General features: G+C 36.4%; 1 protein-coding gene and 2 long non-coding RNA genes across 21 annotated transcripts; 2 read left to right on the plus strand and 1 right to left on the minus strand.

Annotated features, from left to right (window-relative positions):
- On the plus strand, positions 1–6,309 carry LOC103429433 (uncharacterized). 12 transcript variants are annotated; one of them, XM_017330680.3, is made up of 6 exons: positions 1–355; positions 498–601; positions 1,373–1,472; positions 2,193–2,247; positions 5,060–5,418; positions 5,516–6,309. In XM_017330680.3, exons 5-6 carry the CDS (start codon positions 5,062–5,064, stop codon positions 6,050–6,052), a joined length of 894 nt encoding a protein of 297 aa, XP_017186169.2. In that variant the 5' UTR covers positions 1–355; positions 498–601; positions 1,373–1,472; positions 2,193–2,247; positions 5,060–5,061; the 3' UTR covers positions 6,053–6,309. The 12 variants fall into 12 exon arrangements, with proteins under 12 accessions (XP_017186169.2, XP_070663340.1, XP_028964900.1 ...); XM_070807239.1 differs by having other exon boundaries at positions 5,060–5,209; XM_029109067.2 differs by having other exon boundaries at positions 46–355; positions 473–601; positions 1,330–1,472.
- A 5,540-nt stretch (positions 6,310–11,849) lies between these two features.
- Positions 11,850–13,133, plus strand: LOC103422004 (uncharacterized). Its single transcript, XR_003776527.2, has 2 exons — positions 11,850–12,691; positions 12,777–13,133. It is a non-coding gene; the product is annotated as an uncharacterized lncRNA (long non-coding RNA).
- A 130-nt stretch (positions 13,134–13,263) lies between these two features.
- LOC103422005 (uncharacterized) lies at positions 13,264–21,306 on the minus strand. Of its 8 annotated transcripts, none has more exons than XR_011572501.1 (8): positions 21,008–21,306; positions 20,607–20,774; positions 20,417–20,468; positions 20,274–20,311; positions 19,191–19,255; positions 18,680–18,779; positions 18,364–18,557; positions 15,396–15,572 (listed from the first exon to the last, which is right to left on the minus strand). It is a non-coding gene; the product is annotated as an uncharacterized lncRNA (long non-coding RNA). The 8 variants fall into 8 exon arrangements; XR_011572499.1 differs by having other exon boundaries at positions 20,417–20,483; positions 21,008–21,302; XR_011572502.1 differs by having other exon boundaries at positions 20,417–20,473; positions 21,008–21,277.
- Positions 21,307–22,010: the final 704 nt, after the last annotated feature.

Below are 22,010 nucleotides of genomic sequence, written 5' to 3' on the forward strand. Positions count from 1 at the left end.
GAGAGAACGTACGAGGTTTATAAACCCTTTTGTTTGACCGGATTAGGGGGACTGGACTAGGACTAATTCCAAGTGTAGTCTTATGTTTGGTTTGCACAAAAATTAGGTTTAATGGGATTAGATAGGACTCGCTCGGATTAATGACTTCGCTAGGAGTTCTTAGCCAAGAACCCCAAATTTGGCCGGACTCGTAGGACCTTCTGCGAGAGCGAACCTGGCTCATCCTGCGAGAGAGAATCGACGCCATCGCTCCCTGCTTGCCCTGCTCCCTCATCCTTGTCCTCCTCACCCTCATCTCTGTGTCCTGCTTGCCCTCAGTTGCATCCTGCTCGCCCCCATCTGCTCCTCTTGCCCGGTAAACTTCGAATCTTCGATTTGTTTTGCGATCGTGATACTACTAAGCTTTATTTGATTTAGTTGTTTTGGGTTTGAGAAATTTTCAATAATAGATCTCTGCACTTGAACAAATTAGGGTTTTGATTAGGGTCAAATTGCAGATCCTGCTCGCCCTCATCTGCTCCTCCACCTTCTTCTCAGGCGACCTCTCAGGAACCCTCCACCCAAACCGACCCTCCTCCTCCCCCATTCGATCACAGTCCAAGTAACCCTCTCTCTCTGGTTTTTTGAATTTGCGACTAATGTTTTTAAGATGCCTTTTTTATGTATCTGAATTTTTTCCATCTGTTTTATTTACTTATTTATGGATTCTGGGTTTATTGAAAGGTGTTGAATTTGCAATCAGTTGCTGTCTAATTTTGAGATCTGAAATTTAGTTAAAATCAGTTTTGACCATTAAATATAGGTTGGACAGGTTGGAATCAACATTTGGAGGTTGAGTTGGTCGAATTTGAACATTTGAGAGCCTTGCACTTGTAATTATTATGAGTAATGATAACATAGAGTGAGATGTATGTGATTAATGAAAGATAAGATTGTGAACCTTGCATGCAGTGGTAATTACTTCTTCCATGGCTTGAGAATAGAGAGTAGGATGATCAATGCAATAATCAAGAGCAAGATTATGGAAATCATCATGCATTTTCTTGACTTCTTTTGCAAGCTCTTTGCAGCTTGTAGGGCAACATTCTATAAGAGGAATCCCATTTACTAATTACTTCTTCCTTACTTTTGTTCTTTTGTAATGTCTCATAAACTTTTGTTCAAATCGACAAAGAAAAAAAGTCGTCTCATTTAGCCTTACATTGCCGTGAATCAATTTGAACTGTAGAGTCTACTTTGTTTTGTTTCTTCATTTAAGGCCTCAGTTCTTCTTCGTCAATTCAACAAGCTCATCATACTATCTCTCTCTAAAACTTTCTCTCTGTAAAGCTTTTGCTCTGATATCTTGAGCGATTTAACACTCCCTTTGCAGCGCCGTTCCTTCGTCTTGAGCGATTCAACACACCCTTTCCGACGCTGTTTTATCGTCTTCTCCAAGCTCTTGCAGTCACTTCTGAAACTCCAACCTCCAGGTCAGTGTTCATAGCTTATCTCTGTCATCGCTTCTGCCATCGCAATGTATATTTTGTCTCAATTCTTCCTTTATGTTATTCTTTTAATTAGAATTAGGTTTGGATTTTTAGTTTAGTTATATCTTTATTTTCGTCATTTGAATATTTTCTACTAATTTTATTTGTTTAATTTTTGTTTATTTGTCGAAATTTTTGTTTAATTGAAGAAACATATCGTTGGGTTGGGTCCCTTGCACTCAATTTTTATTTTGTTTTTTTAATATCACAATAATTAAGGAACTGTCAAATAGTGATTATGTACTCTGATTTACTGGTTTTCATATTTCTGTATATTACTTTTTCGGAGGAAGTTCGATCATCTGAAAGTTACTTTGCAGCTCAATTGTTAATGGAAGCTACCAAATGCCATTATTTTTGTATACCCTATTGAGTTTTGTCGCGCTGTTTTGTGGTGGATCTTGAATCTTAACTTGTGTTATACTTATTATCCTAAATTCGTAATGCTTTGTAAAGCGGTCTGCCCTTGTGATCTCGTGAGGCTGGCGGGATTTCGCTTTCCATTTTACCTCTTTGGTTGTTGTACTAGTTGGTTTGTTCTGTTTCTTGTTTTACAAACTAAGATAAAAGGCATAATTTTGCATTGTTGCTTTCTTTACCCGCTAACCTGTATTGGACTTTCGCTTCACTTGTATTCTGATTGGTTCCCTATTGTTGTTGCAGTTTATTCAATTGCAGTTACAGATTCACAAAGCAGAACTTGGTTTGTGAAAAGAAGGTTTCATTCTCATCTATTTCTTTGTTCAGTTTTCATTTTGTTAGTTGTCTTTTATTGCTGCACTCACATGCCTGCACTACATGTATGCATCACTCCTATATAAAAATGCATTGAAGACACAAACTTGATGTCCCTTGAGTACAGACAAATGCTCCATCCATGCATCCCTTGAGCACAAACTTGATGTCTCTTAAACTTGGTGTCTCTTATTATGTCATTGTCAATGCACAAACTTGATGTCCCTTTTGTACCCTTGTTCTCTCTTAAAATTTTTAGGCCTTAAAATGCATTTGAAAATGCAGGCAGGATGATGTAAAAGTGTAATGGGTGATTGGCAGTCTGATCAGGGTACATAAAAAATGGGTACATAAAAAATGTTGGAATATCGATATGCATATTTTCCATGAATTTTTTTCTCTAAAGCCCAGGATATCCTGCCTGAGATCTCCCTGACCCAATGGAACATGCCCCATCTTGTTTAATCTGTACTTCTTTATCTCATTTGGAAGGATCCCATTTTTTAATTTGTTATTAAGTATTTTAGATTCTATTTGTTAATGTAATTTTGCACACTCGAAGTTTGTCTGCTATGAAGATGTCTTTCGACTTTATGTCGTGCACAATTACGTATCGTTCTTTGGCATAATTCCTATTGAAATAAAAACTTTGTTTTCTATGCAAAAGGTTGAAAAGGGATAAAGATAAGATAAGATGGAACTTGGGAATTTAGGATGTCAAAGTTGTCAAAATTCCAAGTCCTACCCACATGCTGTTTTGGATTTTTAAAATTTGGGGTTTCAGCAATGGGAGTCTTCCATGTGTGTACTATCTGCGTGTGTCGATGTATGCTGGTTTTGTGTGTGTTTGTGTGTGTGTGTGTGAAATTGTAAAGTTTTTGTAGAAGACTCGTAGATGATGGATACACCTTATTGACCTTTGGTTGAAAACGATTAAAAATGTGTTTTGGCAATGATAAATAATGATGATGATCTCTACAATGTAGGATTGAGCACAATCATGCGCATACACATAAGCACGCGCAGATCACACACAATTGCTTTGTAATGACGATGATCTCTAGTTCTAAAAATTGAGAGCAAGTAACTTGCATCTTTGTGATGTAGTTGCTTTGTATTATGAATTCTTTTGATCTGGTTCAATTGATATCATAATTACTTCTTTTCCATCACCCTTAATAACAGTGATATTACATATATCATGTTCTTATTTTTTTTCCTTTTTTTTTTTAGTTTGGATAGAGATGGATCGAAGGAAGCTTTTATTGATCTTATTGTTAGAGACGTCCCATTTAGAGACAATTTGCATTTGTACAATTCTTGTGTTGGCTGATGCTAAGGGCCAAACACAGACATGTTGAACGACGCACTTTGACTAACCGTTCACTTGTTAGACGACATATTAGTTTGTGTTATCTAAACGGTATAATAGGGAATACTGAGATTGAATGTGTCAACGAATTGAGAATGGATAGAAGGACTTTTGGCATATTATGTGACTTACTTCGTCAAGATGGGAGGGTAAAAGATGATGGTTTGGTGTCTCTGGAGGAGCAGGTGTGTATGACTTTACAAATACTAGCATATCATACTAAGAATCGTAGTATTGGTGCTAGATTTTATGGGTCGGAAGAAACTATAAATAGGTATTTCAAAAGTATATTGCAAGGAATTTTGCGATTACAAGGTATCCTACTAAAAATCCCTCAGACTGTGCCTATTGATTCTACAGATCATAGGTGGAGGTGTTTTAAGGTGTGTTGATAATTTTTTCAATTTTTCCTAAGCTTTAACTAGATATTCCCTTTGTATAAATTAACAAAAGCTTATTTTTTGTTTAGAATTGCTCGGGAGCATTAGATAGAACGCACATTGATGTGCATGTACCTGAAATTGACAAACCTAGATACCGCACAAGAAAGGGTCGAGTCGCAACTAATGTTTTAGGTGTGTGTTCAGGGGATATGTAGTTCATATATGTGTTTCCGGAGTGGGAGGGCTCCGCATCAGACTCTAGAGTGCTACATGATGCAATTACTAGGCATAATGGTTTAAAGGTACTTGCGGGTAAGACTATTAGTTAGTCTCAAATTTGTAAGTTAGGTCTAGTTTTGTTTGTGAACTGCAAATATTAATAGGGTCTTTTTTATTATTATTATTAGGTTATTATTACCTTGTAGATGGTGGTTATACAAATGGTGAAAGATTCATTGCACCTTATAAAGGAATACCTTATCATTTATCTGAATGGGAGGGACGAACACCTTCCAATAAGGAAGAATATTTTAACACGAAGCATTTAAGGCAAGGAATGTAATTGAACGCTGTTTTGGCTTGCTAAAAGGAAGGTGGGCGATACTAAGAAGTCCATCTTTCTATTCAATAAGGACACAAGGCCGAATAATTACCGCTTGTTGCCTACTACACAATCTTATTAGGCAAGAGATGTCTGTAGATCCAATGAAGAATTTGCCAATAATAGAAGATGGACAAAATACGGAAGAAGGTGAATATGTTGGTAGTGTTGAAACATCTGACCAGTGGATTGCTATGGCTCAGGAAATGTATAATGAGTGGAGAGCAATTAGGAACCAGCAACCGAACTAGTTATATGTGTTAATGATAGCATTTTATTTTAGCTTTCCTTTTTATCATGCATATGTTGGACATTAGCAAAATGATTGGATTGCTCATCATTGATTGTAATTTGATTGGATAGTATGCAAATTGATTGGATATTATATGAATTGATTTTTTGTATTGTACCTTAGTACATTCAAATATTTTTTGTTTAGGTATGGATAACGACAATAATTTGAATGTTGCTCAAGAGTCAAAAGGAAGGAGGCGTAAATGGGAAGCATTTGAGGAAGAAGCATTACTATCTGTTCTTGAGGATTTTGTTGCTCGAAGGCAACGGTGTGACACAGGTGCTTTCAAACAAGGTACTTTGATTGAAGTTGCAAAAGTTGTCAATGTGTTATGTCCCAATTCAAATATAAAGGCAACTCCACATATTGAGTCAAAGTTGAAGAAATGGAAAAAAACATATAGTTTGGTCCTTGACATGATAAACACGAGTGGATTTGCATGGAATGATGTCAAAAAGTGCATTGAAGTTGACAGTCATGACACATGGCAAACTTATGTGCAGGTTCATATCCTATTTTATTTATACATTAGTTATATTCTTGCAGCTATATTTGTTACGCATGCTAAATTTTAGAATTGCTATTTTGATATAATTTTAGAAAAATAAAGAAGCTGATGGATGGAGAAGCAAACCTTTTCCATTGTATCATAGATTTGCATATATATTTGGAAAGGATCGTGCTAAGGGTAATGTAGCCGAAATCTCTGCTAAAATGATGAAGGAACAAAGTCATAATCAGGTTGATGCAAGTGATCTTGGAGTTGAAAATAATGTTACTCCAGTGAACCAGCAAAGCCAACAGAGCAACCAATCTACAAATAGCCAAAGAAAGAGGAAAAAAGCTACGGGAAGTTCAAGTGATGGAACCGAGGCAATTATCAATGGATTGAAAGAATTTTATGTTGAAAGTGGGAAAATGATGCAAATGGTAATTGAAGCTATAATTCGAGGTACCACAGATTATAGTGACATAGCTAACGAACTTAAAGCAATGGGTCTTTCTCCTATGGATCAAATTGATGGATTGACTCTTATTTTGGAAAAACCACAAAATGTGGGAGTGTTCAGGTCAATAGATTCAGAACTCAAGAAAGTGTTCGTCCAAAGGCTTTTAAGAGACAAAGCAAGCGGATGATTATATTATGTGGTGCCTTTTGATATGGATGTATTTTGTTAATCGCACAATCTTAAGGTTATGGCTTCTAACTTAGTCTTGCACTGTGAAATATTTTGGCTAATATTAACTAGGATTTTGTAAATTATGGGGATCTACTTTGGAATGCTATGCTATAGTTAACTAGCATTTTGTAAAATATCATGGAGGAAAGTTTAGTAAATGATGTTTTACAGAGTCAGTTAATGGCAAAGATTGACTTGTGCGATGAACTGAAATGATGAAGTAATTGCTCCTCTCTTTCTTTTGCATATTGTTAATAGAGGATGTTGTATAATTACTAGTATATATATGTATATATGCACAAAAATTTCATATGCATGATTATTGTTATTACTAGCTTAGGAATGCATAAATTGTTCATGATCTCTTCCTTTTGCATATTGTTACTAGTTTTCTTCAAACTAGGTGGAGCAAGCAAATTTACGTGCTAGGAATCCAAATGTAGCAATGATCAATGCGCAGCTATCCATTTGTCATTGTGCCTCGTATCATTTTGGTCTTGGGATTGAATGCAATTGTCATGGTATGGACTGAAATTGGCTGGAAGCGTTTTAAATGCTTTTAAAAGTACTTGAGCCTTTTTACCTTAAGACTCGTTTAAAAGTGTTTTTAATGAGATTGGTTATAGGTTCCAAAAGCACTTCAAGTGCATTTTAAAAGAAACACCAAATATATGTTTTTTGCAAGAATGACTTCAAGCTTTTTTTCAATATCTACTTTGATTTTCACTAGACGAGTTCTTAATTCTCTTCCTCATTTAAAACCTTCTACCTGCACATCCATGATCCATGTAGACAAGGACCTCTCCGCCACCAGGTCGTTTAAAAAGAAAAAAAAAATTAAAACCTCTTCTTCTTCCTCGTTTATAACATTCTGCATGCACATCCATGGAGACAAGGACTTCTCCACCACCATTTCCCAACCCATCGGGGGTTCCCCAATGGTCGATCAGAGATGTTCTCCCAGAATCCGGAAGATCCCGAGGCCACCCGGGTTCCAATGTGGATCTAGTAGCGAATCCAAAAATTGAATTTTGGGGGCCCTGTGGCAATTGGGTCCTATGGCACAAAAAATGTAGGAGAATGTTTAATCAAATTGTTAAAATAAACATAAGTTTAATCTAAGAAGCTTTTTACTAAGGATTCTTTAAAAATTATTTTCACTAAAAAATGTTTTTAGTCATTATAAAAGCATTTCCAAATGAATGACTAATATTTAGCTGGAAACACTTTAGGTGTTTTTAGAACCATTTTTTTTCTTCTAAAAACACTTTTAATTATTTTAAAAGCATTTATAAACGAGTTTTTAAATTTCTGCCATATCTATTTGTGAAATTAAATTTGTCTTTCCAACATTTTCAATATAAAAAGAAAACATAAATTCTAAAGTTTTAGTTTATCTACTCGGATGGTCGAGAAACAAAATACATGACCTGAGAGAAAAATATTAATTTTTTTGCTGGTTTTGCTTTAATTTTCTGCTTAATTGAGTAGCAAGAAACAATATCCAAGTGTGGTGAGCAAAAACGCTCGCGTCATTTGGTCATTCTGAGTCTCTCGAGCTAAACAGCTCAAACATCAAAATTGCGACTAAAAACTCGATCCTCGGCACCCAAAACCCAAAAATGGCAACTTTGGTTGCAATGCCCAAGATTCGAATGAAGATTAGAGTTTTCCCAAATGTTTTTCCTCCATTTTTTCCCCAATCCCACAACAAAGTCTCAGTCTTCCATGGAGGGAGGAGGAGTTTCTCATTCTCTGCTGCATCGACCCAACATCCAGTACGCGTTCGCTTCGCTCCTTCTCCCACCGGAATCTCCACGTCACGGGCCCAAATTCCTTGTGAAACCAATGCCTGATTTTATTACAGAAATTAATTGCACGTGAAACTAGTGCCCGATTTTATTATAGAAATTTAAAAAAATTTGGTAGCCTATTTGAATTTAACTTTTTAAATTCAAAAACAATTTTTAAGTTTTAGGCCTTAAAAACTTAAACTCATTCATTTCTTTTCTCTCTCTCCTTCCCTCTCACTCCAAATTTCTCTCTTTTCTTCTTTTTCTCTCCTTTTTTTACCTTTTTCATCTCTCCTCCAATCCGATATCTTCAGTCTCTCGGTTCTTTCTCTTTCTCTCCTCTTCCTCTCTATCTCGTTCGATCCTCTCTCTTCTTTCTCTTTCCTTCAATCATCTCTTACTTTCCTTCATCCTCTCTCATCTTTCCCTCTCTCCTGCGATCCCCTCTTTTTAGATCTCTTTGTCTAGTTTAAGTCGTAAGATTTAAAATTTTTAAATCGCAAACCAATCAAGTTTTTAAGTCTTAAATAAAATTATTTTCAAGAAATGTTTTGAGAAATGATAAAAAAATTTAAATAGGATACTAAACAGACCCTAAAATTTCTGGTGCATCACGGACCCAAAATGGAAATCGGCCACCAAATGTGCAAGTTCCAACTTCGTCCTTTTGTCCTTTGACGGTCCATCTCCTCTTCAATTCATTCAGTCATTTGTTCTACATTACTTAGGGATAGGATTGGCTTAGAAGGCACGTGTAAGACATGACTTGTAACACATGCATAAGGATATGTTAGATAACCAACTTTATTGTGGATTCATAACTCCTTACTTCCAATCTTTCTGTCTTACATTGTGATACAACAAATAAAGGACTGGACTCGAGCACATATTTGTGTTAGTTATTTTGATATGAAAGCCGAAAGGGCTATGGGATATCATCTACCAACTGATTCATAGTATCCCCTGTTTCCCTTAAATTTTCCATAGCTATTTTCATGTCTATCTATTTTATTAATTTCAATTTTATATGATAATAATTTATCAGTCATCGAATTTGTTAGTTTTCACGTTAGTTATCCAACTATTTGCATATACGTACGTACATACATACATATATATATACATACATATATATATAGATATATATATACACACTTTCAACTATACAACGAAGCAGATTGCATTTATTTAATGAATCAAAATCTATTTCTATTCCAGTGTTTCTTCTATTGTAACTGTGTTATTTCATATCAATCAAAATGGCTTCTTTTTTTTTTTTTTTTGTCAGACGATAAATTTTATTAGATTAAATGCTAAATTAACCACCGATAGAACTCGAACCCATGCCGTCACGTAAGGACTTTATACATTTTCACCATTGTGGTAAAGGGTCACTTGCATCAAAATGGCATTTGGATAATAGTAGTGTTGAATTAGTAATCCCAAACAATACGGCTACAGTTATAGTTATTCATTAGTAATATCGATATCTTACATATTTGTGAACAGGTGCTTGTCGCAGTAATGGATTCTTATGTTCGTAACTCGGAGCAATGCTTTAGAATGTTCGTAACTCGGAGCAATGCTTTAGAATTTAGGCATGGGAAATACGACCTTTATGTGAGGGACCATTTTGGGGGTTTCGGGCACTCAAATAAAAAGGCTATACTACACTTACCCAACTTTTATCTCGTGGTTGCATTTCTCTCCCTGTGTCGTAAACCGACGCTTCTGATTGCCCTATCTAGTAAGGCCTTTGCTTCCTGCTACAGAAAATAGATCTCTGCCCGATTGCCAACAATCGACTGTTGGAAAGAACTCCATAATAGGGCCGGCCTTGAGGGGGGTGCAAGTAGTGCCACCGCACAGGGTCCCCAAATCGGAAGGCCCCCGATTTTTCAATTTTGCATGCATATACGTATATATAGTAATATGTGTAGAATATTACAAACTTGAGTCTTAGCGCAAGTGATATTATTGCTTCTTTACATCGGCCTAGGGGATGGGTTTGAAACTTGTCTCCATTATTTTTTCAGTTTATTTTTATTAAATACATAAGCTTCCACAAAATAATATAAAAATTTCACACAATAACATGAAAATTCGAACACTGGCCCTCTAAATAGTTAAGGAAAAATAATACACCACCTTTCCACTTGTTGATATGTTAAATTTGTTTGTGCTATTGGAATTTATAGAAGTTTAATTAAAAACAAAAATTATTTTTTCGAACAAAAAAATTAAAAAAAATAAATCTTTAGTACTTTTTAGGGCCTTCAATTCACTTTCGCACATGGCCCCTGAAATCTTAGGGCCGGCCCTGCTCCATAAGCTGGACTAAAATTATTTTTTTGAACAAAAAAATTAAAAAATTAAATCTTTAGTACTTTTTAGGGCATCCAATTCACTTTCGCACAAGGCCCCTGAAATCTTAGGGCCGGCCCTGCTCCAGAAGCTGGAGTTAGGAGATTCAAACATGTAATAGTGGGATGTGTCATGGGTGGTAATTTATATAACAAGACACTCGAGTCCAAAGCACTGTACGGAATGCGTGAGGCTTTTGTGTATTTTGGAGTATGAATTCACAAGAATAGAGGTATGAATATGGGAACTAGTTTGGTCAATTTATTGTGGTAAGGTCATGTCCTTACTAAGCTACTAAAGCTCAAACCCTTTGATTCTGCTTCTTTTTAGTTTTTATTTGTTTATTTAATTTTTAACTCGCACACTGGATGAGGAGTTATTTTTAACTTATCACCTGAGTTACCTTATGTACCGTTTGGTACGTGGGACGGGACGGAACGGAGTGAGACGAGGTGTTCCGTGAGACGTTTGGTACGCCTAAAACAGGTGGAACGCGCTGTTCCACGGGATGAGTTTTGGGTGAATTTTCATTCCGCCTCATCCCCTAGAACGATTCGTTCCACATCTGTGGAACACAAAATTTGCTCCCTCTCTGTTCCGTCCCGTCCCGTCTGCATACCAAACGATACCTTACGTAATGTTATTTTTACACAAAATTGAGGCTAGTGGGCTTCTATTTGTCAATTCGTTGATGTGATTCTCGATTTTTTTTACTTTAGCAGGTGTTAGCCACTGCCCGGAGCGGAAGCGAAATTGAGATCGCGTAAAAATAGCTAGTTTGTTTTCTTCGTTACTGTATTTTTGGTCGGAACTCTTTATATTAGTTAAGTTGGTACTGTATAATATGTTAATTGAGCCTAAATTCTGACAATTGTTTTAAAAAATTTCAATTTCTGAAACAAAGTCTCTCCCCCCATCCCCAAATTCAAAATATTTAAATAGATACTTTAGGGTCTGTTCGGTATTTGATTTGGATCCAATGTTTTTAACTCAAAAACAAGTTTTGAGTCACAAATTTAAAGTCTTTGTTTGGTAGTGGATTTGAATACAATTCTCAAAACCACTACTCAAAAATATCTGAAAACAAGGGCTATTGGTTGAAAACACAAAAAGTGTGTTTTTAGACCTTTTAATTTATGGATTATCATTCCCCTTCTCTCTCTCCCTCTCTCTCCTCTCTCTCATTCGATGTACTCCCTTCCCTCTTGCCTCTTCAATCCTCTTTTCTCTATTGCACTTCCAATCCCTTCCCGCTTATATCCACCATAGCCACCACCTCTATCCTTCTGCCTCCAGCCAAGACAATTCGATCTCTCCTCTCTATTGCATTTCCAATCCCTTCCCGCTTATATCCACCATAGCCACCACCTCTATCCTTCTGCCTCCAGCCAAGACAATTCGATCTCTCCCGCCTCTTCAATCTTATCTCTTCTCACTTGCATCCACCATAGCCACCACATCTTCCATATGGTCGTTGGATCTCAGGTTTGAGACTGCTAACATGATTAGCCTCTGTCAGCGCAAGTTTGGAGTTGGTATAGCCAAAGGAGTCGCCGCTAGGGAAGTGAGGGATGCGGTGGTCAGGTAATTGCTTGGGCTGGGCGTTTGACTTTTTCTGTTTGTATTAGTTTTGAGAAATTGCATACCAAACAAGGTTTTGAATTTAAAATTTTTAAATCAAAACATGTGTTTTTAGAAAAAATTAAAATTTTGAATTTCGTTTTCAAGTCAGATGCCAATCAGGCCATTAATATCTCTCTCAACTCACTCTCACTCTACTTTTACTCCCTCTCTGCGCTCCTCTCTCTAATTTCTCTCTCTAAGGGCTGGTTTGGTATTGCTGTGCTTTGAAAAAAAGCTGCTGTGAGAATAAGCGGCTGTGCTGTGAATCAGCAGAGTGTTTGGTAAACTTTTTTGTAAAAGTGCTTTTGAAAAAAAAAGCAGTCTGATAGTGGGTTTTTTCATTAAAGGAGCATTGTAGCTCCGTGTGCTTTGAAAAAAAGCCAGTTTTCCAAAGCTGCAAATAGCAGCTTCAGCTTTTTCCTTTGATTTCAGCTTATTCTCGCAGCAGCTTCCAAAATAAGCCATTTTTTTTCAGTTTACCAAACACCTAAAACCCTTACAGCTTTTTTTCATGGGTATTTTTTTTTAAGCACCTCACTCCCAAACCACCCCTAACTCATTCTACTTTTCCTCCCTCGCTCGCTTGTTTTCCAGTACACCATTTTCAAAAGAGAAAACATGACCCAGCCCTGGTCTTCTTTAGAAGACGTAAAATTGAGTAGTCTTCGTTTGAAATTTCCAGGTAACTTTTACGGGACGATCTCGAGATTCTTTGCCGTTCGCACAGAGAGGAGATTTGTCAAAGGATTCGTGAACTCGACAATTCTGACCCAGACACATTGGTTTGGCCAATCTTGTTTAAAACCAATGGAGAGGTAAATTTCAGTCTTTATTTTACATATTAGGGGTTTGATTTTCAAATTTTTAATATTTCTTATTCTGGGTGGGTTTTGTTTTCAGGAAACAGTGGAGGGTTCTGTTCAAGGACAACCACTGAAGATAGAAGCCTGCGAGGAAGTACACCGGAAAGAAGATGTTTCTGGTAAGTTTTTATTTCTGTTTGTAAATCTTGTTTTTTATTTTATTTATAATTTTCTTTTTATTTGTATTTTTTTTTAATTTAGGGATCTTGATAAAATTTTGTAAATTCTCTTTCTTTAGTTTAATTTTTTTGTTTCTGCTCTTTGTAATCGTTAATTTTGTAAATTCTGTTTGTTTTCTTTAATTGAGGTGGGTATTCTTGAGAAAATTGTTGTAAAGATTTTGAATTTCTGATAAATCATTGAGATTCAATCTTGATTCCCTGAATTAGCGGTATAGATTTTGAATTTCTGAAATAGTTGTATAGATTGAATTTCTGAAATAATTTCAGTTGGGGTACCCTGATTCTTACACAATGTAACCGTATCCTTTCACTCTTTAGCCACAAACACATTCTAAGGATCGATCACGATAACAACACAAATAGCATTATTGAATCTTCCTCAACAAACCAACCAATTGAATCTTCAAATTTACAACACAATTAGATCAATAACTTGAGCTGTAAATGCATACATAATCCTCTCTTACTTTCTCACTAGCTAATACTATAAACAAAATCCAAAAGCAAATCCAATACTCAACAATTTATCATAGAACAACAATTGATACGACTATTTTAGGTAAACACAATTGAAGAAACAAAATAATTTACACCAGAAACCAAGTTACTACTGTTAAAGCAAATCCAAAGCCCCAACAGAAATTCACAATCTATACCACCAATTCAATGAATCAAGATTGAATCTCAACCTTTAATTGTGAATTTCTGTTGGGGCTTTGGAAAATTAAACTAAAGAAAGAGAATTTACAAAATTTTATCAAGATCCCTAAATTAAAAAAAAATACAAATAAAAAGAAAATTATAAATAAAATAAAAAACAAGATTTACAAACAGAAATAAAAACTTACCAGAAACATCTTCTTTCCGGTGTACTTCCTCGCAGGCTTCTATCTTCAGTGGTTGTCCTTGAACAGAACCCTCCACTGTTTCCTGAAAACAAAACCCACCCAGAATAAGAAATATTAAAAATTTGAAAATCAAACCCCTAATATGTAAAATAAAGACTGAAATTTACCTCTCCATTGGTTTTAAACAAGATTGGCCAAACCAATGTGTCTGGGTCAGAATTGTCGAGTTCACGAATCCTTTGACAAATCTCCTCTCTGTGCGAACGGCAAAGAATCTCGAGATCGTCCCGTAAAAGTTACCTGGAAATTTCAAACGAAGACTACTCAATTTTACGTCTTCTAAAGAAGACCAGGGCTGGGTCATGTTTTCTCTTTTGAAAATGGTGTACTGGAAAACAAGCGAGCGAGGGAGGAAAAGTAGAATGAGTTAGGGGTGGTTTGGGAGTGAGGTGCTTAAAAAAAAATACCCATGAAAAAAAGCTGTAAGGGTTTTAGGTGTTTGGTAAACTGAAAAAAAATGGCTTATTTTGGAAGCTGCTGCGAGAATAAGCTGAAATCAAAGGAAAAAGCTGAAGCTGCTATTTGCAGCTTTGGAAAACTGGCTTTTTTTCAAAGCACACGGAGCTACAATGCTCCTTTAATGAAAAAACCCACTATCAGACTGCTTTTTTTTTCAAAAGCACTTTTACAAAAAAGTTTACCAAACACTCTGCTGATTCACAGCACAGCCGCTTATTCTCACAGCAGCTTTTTTTCAAAGCACAGCAATACCAAACCAGCCCTTAGAGAGAGAAATTAGAGAGAGGAGCGCAGAGAGGGAGTAAAAGTAGAGTGAGAGTGAGTTGAGAGAGATATTAATGGCCTGATTGGCATCTGACTTGAAAACGAAATTCAAAATTTTAATTTTTTCTAAAAACACATGTTTTGATTTAAAAATTTTAAATTCAAAACCTTGTTTGGTATGCAATTTCTCAAAACTAATACAAACAGAAAAAGTCAAACGCCCAGCCCAAGCAATTACCTGACCACCGCATCCCTCACTTCCCTAGCGGCGACTCCTTTGGCTATACCAACTCCAAACTTGCGCTGACAGAGGCTAATCATGTTAGCAGTCTCAAACCTGAGATCCAACGACCATATGGAAGATGTGGTGGCTATGGTGGATGCAAGTGAGAAGAGATAAGATTGAAGAGGCGGGAGAGATCGAATTGTCTTGGCTGGAGGCAGAAGGATAGAGGTGGTGGCTATGGTGGATATAAGCGGGAAGGGATTGGAAATGCAATAGAGAAAAGAGGATTGAAGAGGCAAGAGGGAAGGGAGTACATCGAATGAGAGAGAGGAGAGAGAGGGAGAGAGAGAAGGGGAATGATAATCCATAAATTAAAAGGTCTAAAAACACACTTTTTGTGTTTTCAACCAATAGCCCTTGTTTTCAGATATTTTTGAGTAGTGGTTTTGAGAATTGTATTCAAATCCACTACCAAACAAAGACTTTAAATTTGTGACTCAAAACTTGTTTTTGAGTTAAAAACATTGGATCCAAATCAAATACCGAACAGACCCTAAAGTATCTATTTAAATATTTTGAATTTGGGGATGGGGGGAGAGACGTGCATTGCACATGTGTTTCAGAAATTGAAATTTTTTAAAACAATTGTCAGAATTTAGGCTCAATTAACATATTATACAGTACCAACTTAACTAATATAAAGAGTTCCGACCAAAAATACAGTAACGAAGAAAACAAACTAGCTGTTTTTACGCGATCTCAATTTCGCTTCCGTTCTGGGCAGTGGCTAACACCTGCTAAAGTAAAAAAAATCGAGAATCACATCAACGAATTGACAAATAGAAGCCCACTAGCCTCAATTTTGTGTAAAAATAACATTACGTAAGGTATCGTTTGGTATGCAGACGGGACGGGACGGAACAGAGAGGGAGCAAAGATGCCCTCGGATTGAAACAAGGAGGAAGAAGGAGACGGAGATGTTATAATTTTGTGTTCCACAGATGTGGAACGAATCGTTCTAGGGGATGAGGCGGAATGAAAATTCACCCAAAACTCATCCCGTGGAACAGCGCGTTCCACCTGTTTTAGGCGTACCAAACGTGGGACGAATCGTGCTAGATACTACTTTCCTTCTGTTGTTAATATCGTTCTGCTGGGCTAGCTGATTGTCATTTCGGCACAAGCCTCCAAGAACAGTAGTATACTTTCCTTCTGTTGTTAATACCGTTTTGCTGGGCTAGTTGATTGTCTTTTCGGCACAAGTCTGCAAGAACAATAGTATACTTTCCTTCTATTGTTAGTACCGTTCTGCTAGGCTAGCTAATTGTCTTTTCAGCACGAGTCTACAGAACAGTAGTATAGTTTTTGTTTCTTCATACCATTACTAAATTAACTTTTGTTAAGATTCAATCTTGTTTTCCTGAATTCGTTGTATAGATTGTGAATTTCTGATAAATCGTTGAGGATTTGGTTTATAGAATGTGTTGTGTTGATTTCTGATAAATTGTTTACTTGGTTGTCTTTCTGTTTCTTGATGCTATCACTAAATCAAATTTTGTTGAAATTCAATCTTTCCCTGAATTGGTTGTATAGATTGTGAATTTCTGATAAACTGTTGGGGATTTGCTTTAACAGTAGTAACTTGGTTTTTGCTGTGAATTATTTTGTTTCTTCAATTGTGTTTACCTAAAATAGTCGTATCAATTGTTGTTCTCTAATAAATTGTTGACTATTGGATTTTGTTTCTAGTATTAGCTAGTGAGAAAGTAAGAAAGGATTATGTATGCATTTACAGCTCAAGTTATTGATCTAATTGTGTTGTAAATTTGAAGATTCAATTGGTTGGTTTGTTGAGGAAGATTCAGTAGTGTTTTTTGTGTTGCTATCGTGATCGATCCTTAAAATGGGTTTGTGGCTAAAGAGTGAAATTGAACTTTGATGGGGAACTTTGTACCCGAACCGAAAAAACCCACCCTATTTTCCCCTTTTTATGAGATTACTAGCTATGACACAAAGACTAAAATTACACTTTTCTTCTTCAACTTAGTCCTACTTTTGGCACTACGATCTAGTTGTAAGTAAGAGGTTTTAAGTTTGAATTTCATGGATGGCGACTCCGCAACCAATTTATTCTCCCTCTCTCATTTTGTTTTCTTTTTAATTTCACCGCCTTTTGTATTTTGCCATGAATTAGTTGTGCGTCTAAAAGTTTTTGCTGCTCTAATTGTATTATCATTAGCATTCAAAGTTGCAATCTTTTAGTTTTGTTTCGAATTTCTGTGATGTTTGCCATACCATGTATTCCTGTACGAAGAACAGGTCTGCTACTTATAGCTTTCTATTCGATTCATAAATGGTTCAGTAGCTGTACATATGTATGTATCCTTTAGACATTAGTTTCTATAGTACCAGTAGGCTTTTTCATCGAAATAGTTTGCGTGGTTCGAAGGGATTTTGATTGAAACAACTGAACTCTAGTGCATTGCTCGATTTCCCAGGTAACGAAACTAGTACCATAAGCCCTTTATATAGGAAAAGGATCATCTTTGATCCTTTCCACCTAATCCAGGCCCTTGAAATTTAATTCAACGGCTAAAGTTACTACACATTTTAAAGGAGCCTCCTATTTGTAGCCGTTTGATCAAATTTCAAAGGTCCGGACTGATTGATTGGGTGGATTTGGTGGAGGGATCCGGAGAGGATCCCTTTCCTCTTATATAGACATTATAAAGGTCTTCTTCAATAAGGAATACTAATAATGATTGGAATCTAGTTATGAATCCTTCTTCAATCCAAAAACTAAACTCCAATTGGGCAAACAACTCCAATTGAAAAAACAATTTAATCATCTGAGACTATATTTTCCAATAGCCTTGGGACAACTAATCATGGACCCGAAAACTAAACAATTCTTGCTTAGCAAGATTTTGTGTGAAATTCTGACTAGCTTTTTTTATTCTGAATGCTTTGAACTTTTAATGTGACTTGTAGATTCAACACTTTTAAATTTTTAATGCTTTCAAGCCACACTCATGTTCATAGGACATGAATGCTTTTTCAAATAAGAAGACGTTTAATAGTCTCCTTTTCCTTCGTTACTTCATTTGTTTGTGGTATTTAAGTCATCATGATTATTTACATCATAATATTATGGGTAAATTACATAGTAACCCTTCAGGTTTGAAATGTATTACAACTTTATACAACATCTTTAAAACATTTCACTTTTATACCTCATGTACTATTTTATTTCAAAATAATACATCTGTTACATTTTTCATCCATTGATCCATTAAGTGCTGACGTGGCTGTCACATTTATGCAACGTGGCTGTCAAACCTGAACCTTGAAAAGAATAAGAACCCAGAAAACTTGGAACCCCGATCCCATTCCCCCCTTCCCCATAAATTCAAAATTCAAAAACTCAAATGGACCGATTAATATTCCAAATTTCAATTCCGTTGTCTTTAATTTTTTTTATTTTTCCTTCAAAATTCCTTGCAAAGCAACGAAAATTCGTACAAACAAATAAAAAAATTGGATTAAAAACACAATTGCAAATTTGTAATTCCTGGAAAGACTTACCTGGAGGATTAATGTGAAAATCCAACACTTTCTGTAACCAAAATCTAGCTGCTAACTTGAGTTGCAGGGCGGAGGTGAAAGGCAGCTTCCGCTCTCAAGGAAGAAGGCGCACCAAATCAAAAACGCCACGTCGTGTCTGCGGGGTTTCTGTTTCTTCGTTTAGAAACCCACTAGAAAATGCTACCCGCGCGTTGCTGCGGGATTAAGAATCGTATGAAAAATTATGTTTGAAAGGTATAAAAGATTATGTTACAAAAGATTAAATATAGAAGATTGTGTGGGGGTAGATAAAGGACCCTGTGCCTAAAAGGTGAACCTGTTCATAATGGTAGAGAAGGGTTGAGTAGTGCTTTCTCAGCACAAACAAAGCGCTTGTTGATGTTGGGGAGAACATGAAAACACTGTTCTCGTCTGAACTGGACAAACAAAATCAGGAAATACAAATTTTATTTGAGATATGAAAAAAAAAGTTACAAAAAGGCAGAAGAAATAAGGCACAACCAAGTTTACACAACAAAGGCCGAAGATAAAAAAATGAAACAAAACTAAAACATGATATAAAATTTCTTTTTAACAGCCTCTACATTACATAGCTAAAAGGTAGCGTTTAATGATAATTAAACACACAGTTCCTCCATGTTTTTATATAAGCTCTTTTCATATTTGCAAATATAACTTTCAAAACCGAAACTCTCCAATTTCACACAAAAAATGTAAATTTGCATGGCAATTACTACAATTTGAAGCAAAATTCAAGTTACCCAATACAAACAAATGAAACCTGAAATAAAAAATCTACACTTTGTAGAGAAAGATAACAACTTTACCTCCCTTCATGCACAGTAATTGAAATTCCAGCTCATGGGTTTGTTGGGTGGTGGCGGTGATTTTGCTGCGAGAGAGAATTGGGGAAAATGGACCAAAATGTCAGTAAAATGAAGAACAAAAACCACTAATCATACAATCCAAATTCAGTTTTCGATTAGCATTTTTCCAAAAGAAGGCAATCAATTGCTAACACATGTACAAAATCAGAGTCCGAAAACTAAAAATCAAGCAAGTCAAGGAGCGGAAGCGGATGACAGTGGACGACACAGAAGTTTTTAGAGAAGATTAAATTATATAATCTGGAAAAACAAATAAAGCAGCCAATCAGAAGTTAAATAAATAGAAAGAAAAAAGGGAAAAAAAGACAACCTGAATTCAAAGTGTTCCACATGCTGTATTCAAAATTGATTAAGCACCGATTACATATCTAAAATTGACATCAACTCACCTTAACACTTCATTTTCTATATTCTATTGGGTTCGACCCAACCCTAAAACTAATAAAAAGAAAGGGGAAACTTTCTTTTCATTTTTACCATACCAATCTGTGTATTTTTCTCTGTCAGTATGCCTTGACTTCTGGGTCCCTGTATAGACCTACTTTATTACCCTCTCTCTCTCCAGCTTTCCTTTTAAATAGGTTATCATATACCCATGCTCACTTTCACCCAACAGCAAAAGAAACAGAGGAGAAAGGAAGACACCACATTTAATTAATTCATGATTTTGTCTAATTTGCTTTGATTGAACTGGAAAGCATCAAAAGAAGGTCATACATTATCAGCAGATGGTCATGTAGTGCAGCTCAGTTCTTCAAATCATTAAAAACATCCTACTTTATTTCAATTGGTTTGGTTGTCCAACTTAGTTGGATACCAAACATACATGTCTCTTACACTCAGTTCTAAGACCACAACTCAATCACGATAACAGGAAAAATATCAAACCCAAACAGAAACTCACATTTCAATATAATCAAAATGCAAACGAAATACCAAACTGAACTCCAATTATAAAAAACTAAACTAAATTATAAATTGAAAACTTTGAATTGAATAACCCCAGAAGTTTAAATTGCTTACCTTGAGCACAGAAACAAACGCCATCAAATCTGAAAAACCTACGAATCGAAAATCACAAAAACACCAAAACTAAAACATGGGATCACATTTTCTAAGCTACCAAACAGAAAAAATCTAAAAAATATGGCCAAAATAAAACTCACCTTGATGCCCTGTGGATCAGCAACCATGGTTGGAGAAAAAGAGAGAAGGAAGCTGTTCTAAAGGTGACTGAGTATCAGGTTCCGAGTGGGAGGTGAAATCGAAATTTCAATCCATTTGTAAATCCAAAATCACAAAACCCCATATTTGAACAAAACAAAACCCCCAAGATGAAAGACTTGAAAAACTTACCAGGAAACCCTAGCTTTTCTGGGCAAGAAATTCCTTCAAATCAATCTAAAAAACTGAAGAAGCTCACCTGAGTTTAATAAAAATCGAAATTTAAGCAACTTTCTCACCTGGAAACGTTGGATTAGATGAGCCCAGAAATTCCAATCGAAACCAAATTGGTACAAATTTCTGAAACCAAAAACCGAACCACATCAAATATTAAAAATTCTGCTTATTTCATAGCCATCCCCCATCGGATTCACAATACAAATAAAGATGGCAAATAAAAATTCTGCTTATTTCACCAAACGATCAAGAATTCCAAGAATCTTTTCTCGAATGATTCCCATCAATCCAAACGCAAAAATCTGCTTAGTTCTCTTAAAACCAAAAGAAAATATTAGGGTTTCTTAGTTTCTTACCCAAATCCACCAAATTGAATAAAATCTCTGTAGCCGAGCTTCAAATCCGTCTCAAATCGCCTCCACGAACACGATTTTTGGAAGATTGGAAACGCATAAAGAGGCATGCCCTGTATTTTTTGCACTTTGAAACGCAATCCACCTTCTCCTATTGACCCCTCACAGACTTCTTCGAGTAACCTGCAGAGAGAAACAATACCCATTATACATTTTTTTAGATGGATTTTAGAAAGAGAAGAGCGACAGAAGGAGTTCGAGTGCGACGGAAGCAGAGATTTGAGAGAGAGACAGAGAGAAGTGAACACAAATGGAAAAACGTGGAATGAAGTAGAAGAGTCGAGAAACAGAAGGTGAAGCGATGAGAGACGCGTGGCCAGAAAGGGTAAATCCGACACTTCGCTGTACAGAAACGTGATGGAAACAGCTAGAGAAACAGAGGAAAAACGGAGGGGCAAAAACGTCCACACACTGGTCATCCACAGTGACCAGGGGGTTTGAGTTTTAGTATATATGATATCCCACATGCCCCCCAAAACCACACCCCCTCCCCGGGGCGGCGGCGAAGTCCATATCTCAGCAACCCCCGTCCAAATCATCTTCCATCCGTTGTGCGCACCCATCCTCCACCTCCTCCGTACACCCATCTTTACATCTTCCGCTCCCCCAACCTGAGCCCAACCTGCAAACCTAGAAAGAAGGGAAAAAAAAAAAACCCAGCGCATCCACCCTCGGCCTTAAATCCACACTTATTGGGGAAGACAGGATCTGGGTTGTAGGGAAAGGGAGATGGGTTTTTTTTTTCTTTTCTGGGTTGCAGGTAGTGGGTGCGGAGGAGGAGGTGGAGGATGGGTGCACGGTGGGTTTGGGGAAGACGGAAGGGGGAAGAAAAGGGTGGGTTGCAAGGAAAGAGGGTCATGGAAGATGATGGGTGTTTTTTTTTCCCTCTCCTCTTCTTCTTCTTCTTCTTCTGGTTGCAAGTTGGGGGGGTGCGGGTTCAACTTTT

The sequence above is a fragment of the Malus domestica genome, chromosome 10 (genome assembly GCF_042453785.1).
Source record: "Malus domestica chromosome 10, GDT2T_hap1".
NCBI lineage: Eukaryota > Viridiplantae > Streptophyta > Magnoliopsida > Rosales > Rosaceae > Malus > Malus domestica.